General features: G+C 47.1%; 1 protein-coding gene across 1 annotated transcript in view; it reads right to left on the bottom strand.

Annotated features, from left to right (window-relative positions):
* CFAP52 (cilia and flagella associated protein 52) overlaps positions 1 to 13,894 on the bottom strand; it is a 36,277-nt gene extending 22,383 nt beyond the window's left edge. Inside the window, exons 1-4 of the mRNA XM_034790468.1 lie at positions 13,786 to 13,894; positions 6,554 to 6,753; positions 4,224 to 4,360; positions 1,877 to 2,005 (exon numbers count right to left, since the gene is read on the bottom strand). Of these exons, the coding sequence (XP_034646359.1) occupies positions 1,877 to 2,005; positions 4,224 to 4,360; positions 6,554 to 6,753; positions 13,786 to 13,858 (539 nt within the window). The 5' untranslated portion in view covers positions 13,859 to 13,894. The remainder of the gene's footprint in view (positions 1 to 1,876; positions 2,006 to 4,223; positions 4,361 to 6,553; positions 6,754 to 13,785) is intronic.
* Between the last annotated feature and the right edge of the window lie 3,768 nt (positions 13,895 to 17,662).

Here is a 17,662-nt window from a genome sequence, read left to right as displayed (position 1 = left end):
ATTGTTTCTGGTTCTATCCTTAGAGGCTAAGGTGAACAAGTTCTCTCCCTCCTCCTTATGACACCCTTTTAGATACCTGAAAACTGCTATCATGTCCCCTCTCAGTCTTCTCTTTTCCAAACTAAACAAACCCAATTCTTTCAGCCTTCCTTCATAGGTCATGTTCTCAAGACCTTTAATCATTCTTGTTGCTCTTCTTTGGACCCTTTCCAATTTCTCCACATCTTTTTTAAAATGCGGCGCCCAGAACTGGACACAATACTCCAGCTGAGGCCTAACCAGAGCAGAGTAGAGCGGAAGAATGACTTCTCGTGTCTTGCTCACAACACACCTGTTAATGCATCCCAGAATCATGTTTGCTTTTTTTGCAACAGCATCACACTGTTGACTCATATTTAGCTTGTGGTCCACTATAACCCCTAGATCCCTTTCTGCCGTACTCCTTCCTAGACAGTCTTTTCCCATTCTGTATGTGTGAAATTGATTTTTCCTTCCTAAGTGGAGCACTTTGCATTTGTCTTTGTTAAACTTCATCCTGTTTAACTCAGACCATTTCTCCAATTTGTCCAGATCATTTTGAATTATGACCCTGTCCTCCAAAGTAGTTGCAATCCCTCCCAGTTTGGTATCATCCGCAAACTTAATAAGCGTACTTTCTATGCCAATATCTAAGTCGTTGATGAAGATATTGAACAGAGCCAGTCCCAAAACAGACCCCTGCGGAACCCCACTCGTTACGCCTTTCCAGCATCCGGCTCTTCGGTGGCAATTCGGGGGTGGGTCCCATAGTCCGTGTCAGAGGGAAGGATCGGCCGCCGAATTGCCGCCGTAGAATGAAGTGGCGGCATTAGAGTTCCCGATTGCGGCTTTTTTTTTTTTTGCATTTTTGCTTGGGGCAGCAAAAACTATGGAGCCGGCCCTGCTTACAATGATAAAACAGCACAGTGCCACTGAAAAGGAATTGCAGCTTTTTCTCACCTCTTCCCTACCCCCCATCCGACCACTATCCTCTAGTCCCTTCATGTCACTCCACTCCTGTACTATCTCCCCCTCATCTCGCACGCTTTGGTCCCTGAGCATTTAGTGCTCACTACATTTTAAAAACCCAATTCTAATTTCTAATTGAAAAACCCATCAGAACCAACAAGATGTGTGGACAGACTGGTCTGTCATCTCCTCAATCTGCCTTCATTGACTTGCAGTGCTATGTCTAAATCTAAGCTGAGAGAGCTTCAAGCAGGGACCTTCTCTTTCCCATGTTCTGTCTAGCACACTTGGAGTGCCATTGCCATCATTTTCAGAAGCACCCAAAATTCCCATGGATTTCAATGGCAGCTGCAGATCCCCAGCATCTTTAAAAAGCAAGCCATATACAAGTAATAATATATTTAATTGTTTTGCATCAAAGAGCTCTCTTATACCGTACGGGGTGATACCCTCACTGGCTGTGATATGCAGTAAAGAAAAAAATCCAGCAATCTCTGAGCTGTCACTGCTCCTCCGTTAACATGCCATTGTTTAGAGCCATTTATCAACTGCTCTTCTCGGGTAAACATTAGGAAGCAAATATTTTAACTGCTGCATGGGGAGTGCTGAATACAAACCCCTGCCATCAGTAACAGAACTGGTGCACGCAGTTCCCTGTGCACTGCTTTGAAAACACTCTTTGTGTGGAACAAGCAGAAATGCCTGTAAGGGACAAGCTGATGGATATTCATAGGCCCCTTGACAGTGATAGGAAAAAACGTTAACACTCCACATTGCTTAACTTTCCTTCCATCTAGGTAAACAGTCTTTGTAGAAGGAAATAGCTTTGTGAGTTCCCCCACCCCCACCTCAACAGTTCTCTACTATCGGCTAGACAAGACCTCCTTACTTTCCAGCACTAATGAACGCCTCATCTCTGCAGTTGGAGAACGCCAGGACGGTAGCATTTCCAGCACTACGGGCTGAAGCAGGGCTGCCGCAGATGGCGTCTCTCTTAGCTATGCTCCATACAACCACGCTGCAGGGAAAGAAGGGTTTAAAAAAATAGTTTCAACTTGTTTAAATCATAAGAAAATGTCACCAATCAATAGAGTGAAGCTATCTTCCCAAACATGTTGCTAGATGAATCCAGGCTTGGGACCACTTTGCAGAGAAAACGTTCACCCACACTTTTTGTACATAGATATATAGAATTGCAATTCATGTCCCTTGTTCATAAAGCAGCTTAGTGGGTTTGTACACTAGCCTTTTAACTCCTGTTGGCCAAGATTTTAATCATGTCTTAGGTCATCAGTAGAAACTGATCTGATGGATCTCATCCTGTCCCCATTGTGACAGATAGGACAACTTCCTGCAATATCTTTTGGAGACCATATTGTATTAAGTGTATGAATGGGTTAAGTATCACCGTTGGCCAGGCACTGTATGAACGCCACAGAGGGAGGATTACCACAGCTCCTCCAGGAAGTGAAAACAGAAAACAGCAGGGGAAGATTAAGGCAAATCACTCAGGTTATAACACCTCCAGACAGGTACCACCTCCTGGGGATGCTCGCATATTCTGGTTCAAACTAGATTTTCCAGATACCAACATACAAAGAAAGGACTTTTGGATAAACAGCCCAAGCTTAAACTGACTCAAGATCAGCATTCTGGTTCTAAGACAAATGAACTTGTAATCATAGGGAAAACCCAGTCGTGGGTTTTGAAGGACTAAAACCTGCCAAAGCCTCTAGGTTGGAGTTGAGGTGACCGCTGATAAGCTTTTTAGCATGTGTGTAGTTTCTTTTATTGTTTTCATATGTTTTCTCTGTAATGCTTTCACCTTAAGAATAAAGGTAACTGCTAAGAAGGAGCTGTGTTGTAACTTGTAACAGCTGGCCATACACTAGTCAGAGCCCTCGGAGAGCAGGCAAAATGCAGACGCTGGTCTTTTAGGCAGCCTGGCTTGTTGGCGATATGACAGTATAAATCATGGAGATGTGCAGCCTTAAAAACCCTGGTCAGAAGGGAGTGACACATAGGTCTCTGCCTAGGAGAGGTGATGGCTGAAAGCTGGAAATCTTTAAGAGGGTGTCCTCAAGAGACCACGGAGGGGGAAATACAGGTGCAGTTACCCTGAAACTGTGATGCCCACCATAAAGACACCATACCATTTCACATCTTTGGCTTTCGACTGGCCAGGAGTGGAGCAGCAGAGACGATGCAAGTCAGGAATCAGGTACAGTGTCAGAGCAACACAGAACTTGCCTGAAATAGGGCCCAACCACGCAAACACTCAGTAAGCACCAGGGCAGTAATCCTGATTGAGGTCAACGGGGCTGCTCCGGGTAGTAAGCACTACACACAATAATAAGTGTTTGTAGGATTGGGCCCTACGTCTTTTTCTCATCTGTGCTACAATAGTATTACTTCACTTTCATCTCTTCTCAATTGACTCACAGTTTAAAAATATTATATATTGCCCTGCATGTATTCAAGTCTCCCTCTGTTATTTGTGTGCTCAGTTTACCATACAGCATATTTCAAATAAAAACTAGATGGGCTGTAACACGGCCCAGGGCAGAACTCAATGATGGGGATATCTGCAGAGAGATACACAGTTTTAGACATACAACTCCCATGAGAAGACCTATGCTTTCAATCCATTGCATAGCTCTGCAGAGAACCTCATCATTAAAGGCATGAATGTTTTTCCCTGCATTTATGACTGGGTGTAAAGGCTCCATCCAATGACTGACAAGGATAGAAGCCATGTGCAGAGAAACCCACAGCTGCCAGCCCCTCTCATTGCATGGGAATGTGACTGGCAAATAATTCTGTCTTGAGGGACGAGAAGGTGAGTGTGCTCCTGACAGTCTCTTTTGGCCAAATTCAAAGGTGAACCTACGTTGATGTGATGTATATCTTCTTCATGTCCATACGTTAAGTCAAACAGATTTCCTAAAACTCAGGCAGTAAGATTCAGAGCTGATGTGTCAGGGGCCTGCATCTAAATGAGTGTGAATTACACTGTATATGAGAGAAGGTGCATAGTATACCAGCTTCGACTCCCCTCTGCACTGTGGGCTGTGCTGGGAATCAAACTCACAATAGCAGGAGAGGAAGCTGCCAACAGCATTTTTGCCTTCATTTATTTGGTCCTCAGACACAGGAAGTTTCCTTTTAACCTGGCCCTCTGCTTATGTGACTTCTTTGATAGGGGAGGAGAGAGATTCAAAATTTAATCTTGTTACCTGCCATCGTCCTGGCCTCCCAGTGACACCAAGTAAAGTTCATTTGGAGAGAACGCCAGTTTTTCAACTTTCCCCTTGTGAAGTGACAGCCGAGCAAGCAGCTCTCTCTTCTTGTAGTCCCACAAAATTATATCTGCCTGGGGTCCAAAGAACATTAGTTAGAATTTCCTCAGGTTCTTAGGTGCAAAAGGTGCTTCTAAGTTAGGCTTCTTTCCAGCCCAGGACTCCATTTGTATGAATACTCTTCAGATTAGCCACACTAAGGCCATGTCTACACTAGGAGTGCTTTACCAGTATAGGAACAGTGGCATATTATACCAGCAAAGCTGCCCTTTGTACCACTATAGTAAAGCCACCCCCCAGGAGCAAAATAAACTATACTGGCAAAAGGGCAGCTTTGCTGGGATAGCTCCACCTATACTAGGTGCTTCTGTCAGCCCAGCTATATTGGGCGGCACTCACCTTTTCATATCCTTGATTGACATCATGATACTGGTGAAAGTAACTGTGTAGATCTGGTCTAAGAGACATCCCAAAAGTAAAGAAGGATTTCCCAGTTTGAGACTGTGTTTCATTTTAGAGTCAGTGTAACATCAGGGCCAAGAGGACAACAAGGGACAATGTACAAGATTGAGAGGTCCAAAACTGGACATTTTAAAATAGTGCAAGGTACTACTGCCCCTTTCGTATAAGGATCTTAGAGTGCCCTACAAAGAGTAATTAATTAATTCATTCCCATGCAGAAGGCAAAGAAGGGCCAGATTTTCAAAGATCTTGGGTGTCTAAACATGCAGTTATGCACCCAGTGGGATTCTCAAAAGCATCTAAGTGACTCTGGAGCCCAAGTCCCATTTTCAAAAGTGATCGATACATTTAGCAGCCTAATGGGATGTGGGCACCTAAGTAACTTTTGAAAATGGGACTTAGGCATTTAGCCGTGATCAATGGCTCCATGTCTAGTTGGCAGCCAGTTTCAAGCGGAGTGCCCCAAGGGTCGGTCCTGGGGCCGGTTTTGTTCAATATCTTCATTAATGATCTGGAGGATGGTGTGGACTGCCAAGTTTGCAGATGACACTAAACTGGGAGGATTGGTAGATACGCTGGAGGGTAGGGATCGGATACAGAGGGACCTAGACAAATTAGAGGATTGGACCAAAAGAAACCTGATGAGGTTCAACAAGGACAAGTGCAGAGTCCTGCACTTAGGATGGAAGAATCCCATTCACTGTTACAGACTAGGGACCGAGTGGCTAGGCAGCAGTTCTGCAGAAAAGGACCTAGGGGTTACAGTGGATGAGAAGCTGGATATAAGTCAACAGTGTGCCCTTGTTGCCAAGAAGGCTAATGGCATTTTGGGCTGTATAAGAAGGGGCACTGCCAGCAGATCACGGGATGTGATCGTTCCCCTCTATTCAACATTGGTGAGGCCTCACCTGGAGTACTGTGTCCAGTTTTGGGCCCCACATTACAAGAAGGATGTGGAAAAATTGGAAAGAGTCCAGCGGAGGACAATAAAAATGATTAGGGGGCTGGAGCACATGAGTTATGAGGAGAGGCTGAGGGAACTGGGATTGTTTAGTCTGCAGAAGAGAAGAATGAGGGGGGATTTGATAGCTGCTTTCAACTACCTGAAAGGGGATTCCAAAAAGGATGGATCTAGACTGTTCTCAGTGGTACCAGATGACAGAACAAAGAGTAATGGTCTCAGGTTGCAGTGGGGGAGGTTTAGGTTGGCTATTAGGAAAAACTTTTTCACTAGGAGGGTGGTGAAGCACTGGAATGGGTTACCTAGGGAGGTGGTGGAATCTCCTTCCTTAGAGGTTTTTAAGGTCAGGCTTGACAAAGCCCTGGCTGGGATGATTTAGTTGGGATTAAGTCCTGCTTTGAGCAGGGGGTTGGACTAGATGACCTCCTGAGGTCCCTTCCAACCCTGATATTCTATGATTCATTTTGGACTTGCTTAAGGTCACATAGCAGTTCAGAGGGAGATCTAAGAGTACATGCCTCCCAGTCCCCTGAAATGCTTTTCCTCTTCTAGCATTTTTCCCCTCAAAACAAAAGCTTCAATTATTGTTTAAAAAAAACAACTCCCACTGCCAAAAGCTCAGCTCTGAATCAGTTATCCTATACTGATGTAGTTAAAAATACAGGGCCTGCTGCTATAGCCTTTACTCACAGGCTTTATGCTACTAAGTCAACAGAATTACATGCAAGACTACGGACTACAAGATCAGTCCTCTGAGGAGGAAGATTTCAGTTTGATACTCACCCCAAAGTCATTATTCAATCCCCCAAAGGTTAAAATAATCACTTAAAAAAATATTACTCACCTTGAAGCCCATGAAGGTGACCTGTCCAGAAGCTACGTAACATCCACTCCGAGACACAGCAATACAGGAGACATTGTTAGTGTGCCCGTGCAGGAAAGCTTGTGTGTTATTGTTCAAGCCTTGAATAATTACGGTACATCCCAGAGGATAGACAAAGTGCTCCCGATCAGGGTGGCAGATCAGACCAAAAGGTATATGCCCTACAACAGAAAGGGAATAAGAGAGAGAATTCAGAGATTCACAGATTTTAAGGCCAGAAGGGACCATTAGATCATCATATCACAGGCTCTTAAATTACACCCAATTACACCTGTATCGAGCCCAACAATGTATGTCTGACTAAACACAACTTGCGTTTGGCCAAAGCATAATTTTCAGAAGAGAGTTATTCTTTAACCTCTAAATTAGGGAAGCATGATCAACGGTCCTGCTACATTTTTTTCTTATGTGTGGCATGGCTGCCAGAGCTCAGGTTTATAATCTATGAGCACGGTCTCATCCTCATCCCAGTGGTTAGCGAGCAGCGGCACAGAAGGCAGCGAACAGGGCTGCTAACAGGGGAGTTTGAGTGGGAGTTCCATTGGAGGAGAAGGTACCTGTATTTGCGTCTGTCTTTGTAGTGTTTGTATGTGTAGAGGCCTGTAGGGGCAGCGTGCTGGGCGGGCAGCTGAGCCCTGATTAGGGGGCGGAGCTTGGCTGAGGAGCGGGACTATAAAAACGGCCACCCAGCCAGGCAGCGGCACAGCTGCGAGCAGCGAACAGGGCTGTTAACAGGGGAGTTTGAGTAGGAGTTCCATTGGAGGAGGTGGAAGGGGAGGGCACGGTGCCCTGTGTGCTGTGTGTCCCCAGGTGCAGAGGGCACAGCTGAGTAGGCGGGCTCAGACAACAGTGGCCATGAGCCAAGCAGTGGGGGACACAATGCAGATGATTGCATGCAGCAGCTGCGGTATGTACATGGTCTGAGCGGCAGTGCCTGAACAGAGGTATGTGTGCATGAAATGCCGCCTAATAGAGCTGCTGGAAGAAAAGATCCGAGGTTTGGAGATGCAGGTAGATACCCTGATAGAGTTTAGAAGGGAGTTCGAGCAGCTGATGGAGCAAAGGCAAGAAGGGGCTGAAGGGGAATGCTCGGGGGTACAGGTGGAAGCAGGGACAAAGACCTGTGAGGGGGGAATGCCGGGGGGAGAACAAGGGCAGTGGAAGCATGTGACTGTGAGAAGCAGGCCAAGGAAAAGGAGGGCCAGTGAAGGAGAAATAGAGCTCAGGAACAGGTTTGGGTGTTTGGAAAACGAGGAAGGGGTGCAGCAGGTGGTAACTGAAGGGGGGAAGGGGAGGAAAAAGAGAAGAGTGGCTAGTCCCATAGAAAGAGGGGAGGAATTGATGGAGACAGCACCAAATCTGGGCCATGGGAGGATACAGGATGGCATAAGGGGGAGTATAAGGGAAAATAGGAATGGACAGGGGTTGCAACTAGAGGGAACAGGGAATAGATTAGTAGAGCGCATTGTCACCAGGCAAAGGCAGGTTTACGTGATTGGGGACTCCTTACTTAGGAGGTTAGATAGGCCTGTGACCAGGGCAGACCCAGAGAACAGAAGGGTGTGCTGTCTACCGGGCGCTAAGATACGAGATGTGGATCTGCGGCTGAAAAGGATCCTAAAAGGAGCAGGTAAGAACCCCTTGATCATCCTTCACATAGGTACGAATGACACGGCTAGGTTCTCGCTAGAGAGAATCAAGGGAGATTATGCCAGGCTGGGGAAGACGCTTAAGGAAATCGAGGCTCAGATCATCTTCAGTGGGATTCTGCCTGTTCCTAGAGAAGGGCAGCAAAGGGGTGACAGGATTGTGATGATAAATAGTTGGCTAAGGGAGTGGTGCTATAAAGAGGGCTTTGGGATGTATGGCCACTGGGAGGCTTTCGAGGACAGAAAACTGTTCTCAAGGGACGGACTTCACCTGAGTAGGGAAGGAAATAGACTTCTGGGAGGGAGGCTAGCTCATCTCATCAAAAGAGCTTTAAACTAGGAATTTGGGGGAGACGGTTGGGAGATGTCCAGTTAATCTCCACACCAGATTATAACATTGAGAGGGAGGACAATGAGATAAGAACAGATATAGCCGGGGAGAAGAGATTAGACATAAGGAGGAGGGGTGGGATGGATACTAGACTAATAGGTCATACTAGCAGTACGGTGTCCATACCAAATGGGATAACGAATGTGAGAGAGGCCAAACGGCATAAATTAAAATGTTTTTATACACCAATGCGAGAAGCCTAGGTAACAAAATGGAGGAATTGGAGCTCCTGGTCCGAGAAATGAAACCGGATACCATAGGAATAACTGAAATGTGGTGGAACGGTAGTCATGACTGGAGTACAGGTATGGAAGGGTACGTGCTGTTTAGGAAAGACCGGATCAAAGGTAAAGGTGGGGGAGTAGCATTGTATGTCAATAATGAGGTAAACTGTAAAGAAATAATAAGTGATGGAATGGATAAGACGGAGTCTGTCTGGGCAATACTCACATTAGGTAAAAAAACTACTAGAGCCTCCCCTGGGATAGTGCTTGGGGTGTGCTATAGACCGCCAGGATCTAGCCTGGATATGAACAGAGAACTCTTTAACATTTTTAGGGAAGTAAATACTAATAGGAACTGTAATCATGGGAGACTTTAACTTCCCGGATATAGATTGGGGAATAAATGTTAGTAACAATAATAGGGCTCAGATTTTCCTAGACGTGATAGCTGATGAATTCCTTCATCAAGTAGTCGCTGAACCGACAAGGGGGGGATGCCATTTTAGATTTGGTTTTGGTGAGTAGTGAGGACCTTGTTGAGGAAATGGTTATAGGGGACAACCTTGGCTCGAGTGATCATGAGCTAATTCAGTTTAAACTAAATGGAAAGATTAACAGAATTAAATCGGAGACTAAGGTTTACGATTTCAAAAGGGCTAACTTTAATAAATTAAGGGGACTAGTTAGGGAAGTGGATTGGACTAACATATTTAGGGATCTAAAGGCAGAAGGCGCCTGGGATTATTTCAAGTTGAAGTTGCAGGAGCTGTTGGAGGCCTGTATCCCGAGAAAGGGAAAACTGTTCGTAGGCAGGAGATTTAGACTGAGCTGGATGAGCAAGCGTCTCAGAGGGGTCATTAAGAAAAAACAGAAAGCGTACAGGGAGTGGAAGATGGGAGGGATCAGCAAAGAAACCTACCTTATTGAGGTCAGAGCATGTAGAGATGGAGTGAGAAAAGCCAAAAGCTGTGTAGAGTTGGACCTTGCAAGGGGAATTAAAACCAATAGTAAGAGCTTTTATAGCCATATAAATAGGAAGAAAACAAAGAAAGAAGAAGTGGGACCGCTTAAGACTGAAGGTGGAGTGGAGATTAAGGATAATTTAGGCATGGCACAATATCTAAATGAATATTTTGCATCGGTATTTAATGAGGCTAATGAAAGGCTGAGGAATAGTGGAAGGGAGACGGATGGGAATAAAGGAGTGGGGATTGACATTACCGTATCTGAGGTAGAAGCCAAACTCGAACAGCTTAACGGGACTAAATCGGGTGGACCGGATGATCTTCATCCGAGAATATTAAAGGAACTGGCACGAGAAATTGCAAGCCTGTTAGCGATAATTTTTAATGAAACTGTAAACTCGGGGGTGGTACCATTTGACTGGAAAATAGCTAATGTGGTTCCTATTTTCAAGAAGGGAAAAAAATATGACCCAGGTAACTACAGGCCTGTTAGTTTAACATCTGTAATATGCAAGGTCTTGGAAAAAATTTTGAAGGAGAAAGTAGTTAAGGACCTTGAGGTCAATGCCAATTGGGACAAATTACAACACGGATTTACGAAATGTAGATCGTGCCAAACCAACCTGATCTCCTTCTTTGAGAAAGTAACAGATTATTTAGATAAAGGAAATGCGGTGGATCTAATATACCTCGATTTCAGTAAAGTGTTTGATACAGTACCGCATGAGGAATTATTGGTTAAATTGGAAAAGATGGGAATTGATATGAAAATCCAGAGGTGGATAAAGAACTGGTTAAAGGGGAGACTGCAGCGGGTCGTACTGAAAGATGAACTGTCAGGTTGGAGGGAGGTTACCAGTGGAGTTCCTCAAGGTTCGGTTTTGGATCCAATTTTATTTAATCTATTCATTACTGACCTCGGAACCAAATGTAGGAGTGGGCTGATAAAGTTTGTGGACGACACAAAGTTGGGAGGTATTGCCAATTCAGAGGATAGGGATATCCTGCAGGGAGATTTGGATGACCTTGTAAACTGGAGTAATAGTAATAGGATGAAAATTAATAGTGAGAAGTGTAAGGTTATGCATTTAGGGATGACTAACAAGAATTTTAGTTATAAGCTGGGGGCGCATCAGTTGGAAGTAGGGTGACCAGATGTCCCGATTTTATAGGGACAGTCCCGATTTTTGGGTCTTTTTCTTATATAGGTTCCTATTACCCCCCACCCCCATCCCGATTTTTCACATGTGCTGTCTGGTCACCCTAGTTGGAAGTAATGGAAGAGGAGAAGGACCTCGGAGTCCTGGTTGATCGCAGGATGACTATGAGTCGGCAATGTGACGTGGCTGTGAAAAAAGCTAATGCAGTCTTGAGATGCATTAGGCAAGGTATTTCTAGTAAGGATAAGGAGGTGCTGGTTCCGTTATACAAGGCACTGGTGAGACCTCATTTGGAGTACTGTGTGCAGTTCTGGTCTCCCATGTTTAAAAAGGATGAAATCAAACTGGAACGGGTACAGAGAAGGGCCACTAGGATGATCCGAGGAATGGAAAATCTGTCGTATGAAAGGAGACTTGAGGAGCTCTGTTTGTTTACCTTAACCAAAAGAAGGCTGAGGAGGGATATGATTGCTCTCTATAAATATATCAGAGGGATAAATTCCAGGGAGGGAGAGGAATTATTTCCGCTCAGTACTAATGTGGACACGAGAACAAATGGATATAAACTGGCCGTCGGGAAGTTTAGGCTTGAAATTAGACGAAGGTTTCTAACCATCAGAGGGGTGAAGTTTTGGAACAGCCTTCCGAGGGAACAAGTGGGGGTGAAAGACACCCCTGGCTTTAAAATTAAGCTTGATAAGTTTATGGAGGGGATGTTTTGATGGGATAAAGTGATTTTAGTCAATAGGTCAATAATGTGCCATCGCTGGTAATTAGTAACAATGGTCAATGATGGGATATTAAAAATTACTACAGAGAACTTTTTCCAGAGGGTCTGGCTAGAGAATCTTGCCTGCATGCTCGGGGTTCAGCTAATCGCCATATTTGGGGTCGGGAAGGAATTTTCCTCCAGGGTAGATTGGCAGAGGCCCTGGAGGTTTTTCGCCTTCCTCCGCAGCATGGGGCAGGGATCGCTTGCTGGAGGATTCTCAGCAATTTGAAGTCTTTAAATCATGATTTGGGGACTTCAACAGCTGAGTCAAGGGAGAGAATTCTTCCAGGAGTGGGTGGGTCAGCTTTTGTGGCCCACATCATGCGGGAGGTCAGACTAGATGATCATAATGGTCCCTTCTGACCTTAGAGTCTATGAGTCTATGAGACTTGGGAGACCTGGGTCCAATTCCCTGCTCTGTCAGGTTTCCTTGTGACCTTGGGCAACTCACTTAGGCTGTCTGTGCCTCAGTTTCCCATCTGCAAAATGGGGATAATAGCACTGCTCTACCTCACAGGGGTGTTAGTAGGATAAATACATTAAGATTGTGAGGTGCTCAGATGCTTTGATGAGGGGAGCCAGATAAGTACAATTAATTGATCGATTCCATCGACCCCTTTGTTCCCTCTCTTCTTCATGTATTCCCTCTCCCACATTCAATTATCACCTCCCTTTTTCTACTCTCACTCCCTTTTAATATTTCCCCATGTTTCTCGCTCCATCACACACACACTCTCCTTTGCTCTTCCTTTAAATCCATGGAACCAAAAGTTCAAATCCAGTTCTTGGCCTTATCCATGTTCTTCATGCGTCTGAGGTAGATACGTACATTTTGGGGCCGGCAGAGGGATCCCTGAATAGCTATAGTTTGTAAATGTCCATGAAAGGAGTTCTGGAAACGTAATATCCCTTCACCAGTATCAAAGTGCATCCACCTCTGGAGCACGGAGCTGGGCAGCCTAGAAGATAACTGGCACACCGTGCAACAATGTTGGGAGAGGAGGTTTTGGACAAGAAGCTAGGGCAAACCCCCTACTCTTATGATAAATGCTTTGGGATTTTAACATCCAAGCAGAGCACACACATGGAAGCTTAGTTTTAAAATTCTCACCGGGAGATGCACAGTAAAGTGCATGAATTCTGTTGCATCCACCTCAGGCCCATACAGAACACAGACAAGGCCAAGAACTAGATTTGAACCTTTGGATTTGAACCTTTGGATCTCAGGATTTCAAAACTAAGACCATCCCTCTGGAAACCAACATAAACTTCACTGGGATCACACCCTAGTCCAGATGTTATTGTTGATGTAGCATAGCAGGCAGGTGTGCCACTGTACTGACAGGTGCAAGAGATGCATCCCTGCCTTGAGATTACAAAATCGAGACCCAAGACAAAGAGTGATGACAAAGAAAAAACAGGCCAATATGGGTGACAGAATGAGAGGCTGAGGTGGGTGGGCTAGGTGAGGCCGGATGGGAAGAGGGTGACTTCATTGCTCTGCAGGCAATTCTGCCAGGCAGAGATGTTTTTAGTAAGTTAAAATGAGTGGCAGGGTCCAGAGAGAGGGCCTGGCAGGAGGGGAGCAACAGGGTGTGCATGGGACCCCAAGTTAGCCCTCAAACACACTGAACCCACAGAGGCAGGTCACCACTTCCCAAGGATGGGGGAGGGGCCTTTTATCAGAGATTGAAATAGATCATGAGATGAGGTCAGGTCCCCCAACCCTGCCCACCACCAAACCCAGCCCTCCCCACTAGATTCCGCCCCAAACCTCCATCAGGGCCCGCAACCCAGCCCCCAATACAGCCCTCCCCACTAGATCTTCCCCAGCCCCGCATCAGGGCCCCAAACCTACACCCCAATACAGCCCTCCCCAGACCCCACTAGATCCCCCCCAAACCTCCATCAGGGCCCACAACCCAGCCCCCAATGCAGCCCTCCCCACTACATCCCTTCAAGCCCCCCAACCCAGCCCCCCACGGAGACGCCCTGGCACCAGGGTCACCCCGCAGCGGCCGCGGCGCGGTACCGTTGAAGCCGATGACCGCCTGCAGCTCCAGCTCGCACAGCGCGTCACTCGGGGGTCCCGGCTCCCCCGCCATGGCGCTGCCGCCCGCTCCCCTCAGCCGGCGGCTGTGTACACCCGGCGCTATAGAAACCGCGCCTGCGCACCAACCCCCACTCCCTCCCCCGTGCCGAAGGCTGCACATGCGCAGAGCCACAGTTTGGGCCCAGAGGAGAGGAGCCGTGAGGGGATGTAGGAGGGCAAAGGTCGTGACCCGAAAGCACCCTGTACGGCTCAGGGCAGAGGTCATGACTCTCCAGTGAACCTCATCCCCCATGGACACAACCTAGGCATCTAGGGTGCAGTCCCCAGAGACCAGCAGGCTCCCAGGGCTGCAACCCTGCCTGGAGGGACCAGGCTTCCCCTCCTGCACCCTGGGGTGACCCAGCATCCCCACCCGAGGGTGTGCACCCCATGTGGAGGGACCGGGAATCCCCATGCCAGGATGTGCCCTGCCTGCAGGGGTCCCGGCATCCCCCCCACCCCCTGGGATGCACTCTGCCTGGAGGTGACCCACATGAGGGTGCATCCTGTGTGCAGAATATGCTGGAAGATGCCAGTGATTGATTCCAATGGAACCAGGTCAGGATCAGTCTAAATAGCTAGTTGGCCTAAACTCTACTGCACTGGGGAGCTAGACAATCAAATACCTGATTAGGCCTCATAGCAGAGGGCAGTAGGGGACACAGACCAATCAGAATGTTGCAAGTTAGCTCTAGTGCCAGAAGGGATTGGGGAAAAGTGCTCCTGGTTCCCTGTTGCCTGCTGCCAGTGTTGCTGTGACAGGAGCCAACTTGCTGCTCTCTTTCTCTGGTTTTTGGAGATACATGGCAAACAAGCTCTAAATGGAGAAATGTGTACATGCTGCTTATTTTTCTGTATTTTTAGATTTCTTCTGAAAGAGTAATGCTACGATCAAATATTTATATAGCTGCTGCTAACCAATTCACCCATAGTGTCACTTAGGAATTCTGAAAGTTGCCAGCAGCTTTGCTGATCTGTGTGGTTTAGAGTCAAGAGTATATATTCCTTGGCACTTTTTTTCCTCATTGTCAAGCAAAACTAATGTTTGTAAATGAAAATGTCCAGAATTATCCAGTTATGCCCTTATTTTATTTCCCATTTGACCTGGCTCCTATCCCTCTGATACAGTAAGCAGAGACCCTATGTTTAGTAGGATTGGCCTACTTTTCAGCAAAGCCACCATTTTTTGCCTCTTCTAAGACAGGCTAGCCCAATGTTCTACTTTTTAAGAGTGCTGGTTTACTTGCCCTACTTTCATATGGCAGGTCTACCTGGTACAATGAAAGGAAAGCTTTCTTATGAGGAATCTGTGCAACCCACCTGGGGAATTAGTTTTGTCTTCTAAATCCTTTTGATGTGTGTTTGTTTGTTATAAGGATGGTATCATTTATTTGTATTGTGGAAACACACTGAGGCCTCCACAAGGGATGGGATCCTATTGCTCTAGGCACTGTACAGACATAACGAAAAGACTGCCCCAGACCCAAAGAGCTTACACTGTAAGGGTACGTCTACACTACGAGAGTAGTTCGATTTTACTTAAATCGAATTAGTGGAACCGATATTACAAAGTCGAACGTGTGTATCCACACTAAGAACAGTCATTCGACTTTGTGAGTCCACACTAACGGGGAAAGCGTCGACATTGGAAGCGGTGCACTGTGGGCAGCTATCCTACAGTTCCCGCAGTCCCCGCTGCCCATTGGAATTCTGGGTCGAGCCCCCAATACCTGCTGGGGAAAAAAATGTGTCGAGGGTGGTTTTGGGTAACTGTCATTATTCAGCCATCACTCCCGCCCTCCCTCCCTGAAAGTGCTGTCGGGCAATCAGTTCGTGTACTTTTCTGGTGAGTGACAGCGCGGACGCCACAGCACTGCGAGCATGGTGCCTGCTGCGACAATCGCTGCAGTTATGGCCGTTGTCAACACCTCGCAGCTTATCATCCACCTTTTTCAGAGGCAGATGCTGAGAAATTGGGCGAGGAGGCTACGGCAGCGCGGTCAGGACATTAAGTCTGAGAGTGGCACAGACCTCTCGCAAAGCACGGGACCCCGCACCGTGGACATCATGGTGGCAATGGGTCATGTTGATGCTGTGGAACGGCAATTCTGGGCCCAGGAAACAAGCATGGACTGGTGGGACCGCATAGTGCTGCAGGTCTGGGATGAATCACAGTGGCTGTGAAACTTTCGCATGCATAAGGGAACTTTCCTGGAACTTTGTGAGTTGCTGTCCCCTGCCCTGAAGCACAAGGACAGCCGGATGCGAGCAGCCCTGACTGTCCAGAAGCGAGTGGCCATAGCCCTCTGGAAGCTTGCAACGCCAGACAGCTACCGGTCAGTCGCGAACCACTTTGGCATGGGCAAATCTACCGTGGGGGTTGCTATGATGCAAGTAGCCAACGCAATTGTTGAGCTACTGCTCTCAAAGGTAGTGACCCTGGGAAACGTGCAGGTCATCATAGATGGCTTCGCCGCGATGGGATTCCCAAACTGCGGTGGGGCTATAGATGGAACTCACATCCCTTTTCTGGGACCGGAGCACCAGGCCAGCCAGTACATTAACAGAAAGGGCTACTTTTCAAGGGTGCTGCAAGCACTGGTGGACCATAGGGGACGTTTTACCAACATCAACGTCGGATGGCCGGGCAAGGTTCATGACACTCGTGTTTTCAGGAACTCTGGTCTGTTTAGACGGCTGCAGGAAGGTATTTACTTCCCGGATCACAAAATAACTGTTGGGGATGTGGAGATGCCTATAGTGATCCTCGGGGACCCAGCCTACCCGCTAATACCCTGGCTCATGAAGCCCTATACAAGCGCCCTGGACAGTGAAAAAGAACTCTTCAACTACCGACTGAGCAAGTGCAGAATGGTGGTGGAGTGTGCTTTTGGACATCTCAAGGGGAGATGGAGAAGCTTACTGACTCACTCTGATCTCAATGAAACCAATATCCCCATTGTTATTGCAGCTTGCTGTATGCTCCACAATCTCTGTGAGAGCAAGGGGGAGACGTTTATGACGGGGTGGGAGGTTGAGGCACATCGCCTGGCTGCTGATCACGCCCAGCCAGACGGCCCTGCGATTAGAAGAGCCCAGCGGGACGCGCTGTGCATCCGGGAGCTAGGTTCCACAGTGAGCAGGGTAACCTGTCAAGTATCAGGGGGTAGCCGTGTTAGTCTGTATCTACAAAAACAACAAGGAGTCTGGTGGCACCTTAAAGACTAACAGATTTATTTGGGCATAAGCTTTCATGAGTAAAAACCTCACTTCTTCGGATGCATTATGCCCAAATAAATCTGTTAGTCTTTAAGGTGCCACCAGACTCCTTGTTTTTTTCAGGGTAACCTGTGACTATTAAGTCTGTTTAAAGAGAAGCTGAACCTGCCCCCGTTTCTTTACCCAGTTAATGTTGACTATCCTCTCCAGTTACATACCCCCTTCACCCCATTGCCCCCCTTCCAACACACCTTTAAAAATAAAATAAACGGAACTTTGTTCATTAACACCGTTTTCTTTATTAAGGGTTTCGTGGTAAAGGGTTGAAACTGGGACGCAGACTGTGGTGGGAAGCGGGCGTAGTGATGGAAAGGACACTTCTAAACTCGAGGAATGACAGGCTCCTGCTCCTAGAGCGGTCCGCAGTGGTGGACTGGTTGTTTCAACGGAGCCTGCCACCCCTCCTTTTCAGAACTCTGTGTGTGGGGGCTATGTGACTTTGTGGCAGGGGAGGACGGTTACAGATCCCCTGCTGCGTGGCTCTGTCATCCAGGCTAAGGACCGCTGCATAAGATCTGTAACCGCCCTCCCCCGCCAC

Source organism: Trachemys scripta, chromosome 14 (assembly GCF_013100865.1).
Source record: "Trachemys scripta elegans isolate TJP31775 chromosome 14, CAS_Tse_1.0, whole genome shotgun sequence".
Lineage (NCBI taxonomy): Eukaryota > Metazoa > Chordata > Testudines > Emydidae > Trachemys > Trachemys scripta.
Note: the sequence above shows the minus strand (reverse complement) of the source record. Positions and strands in the feature narration are given on the sequence as shown.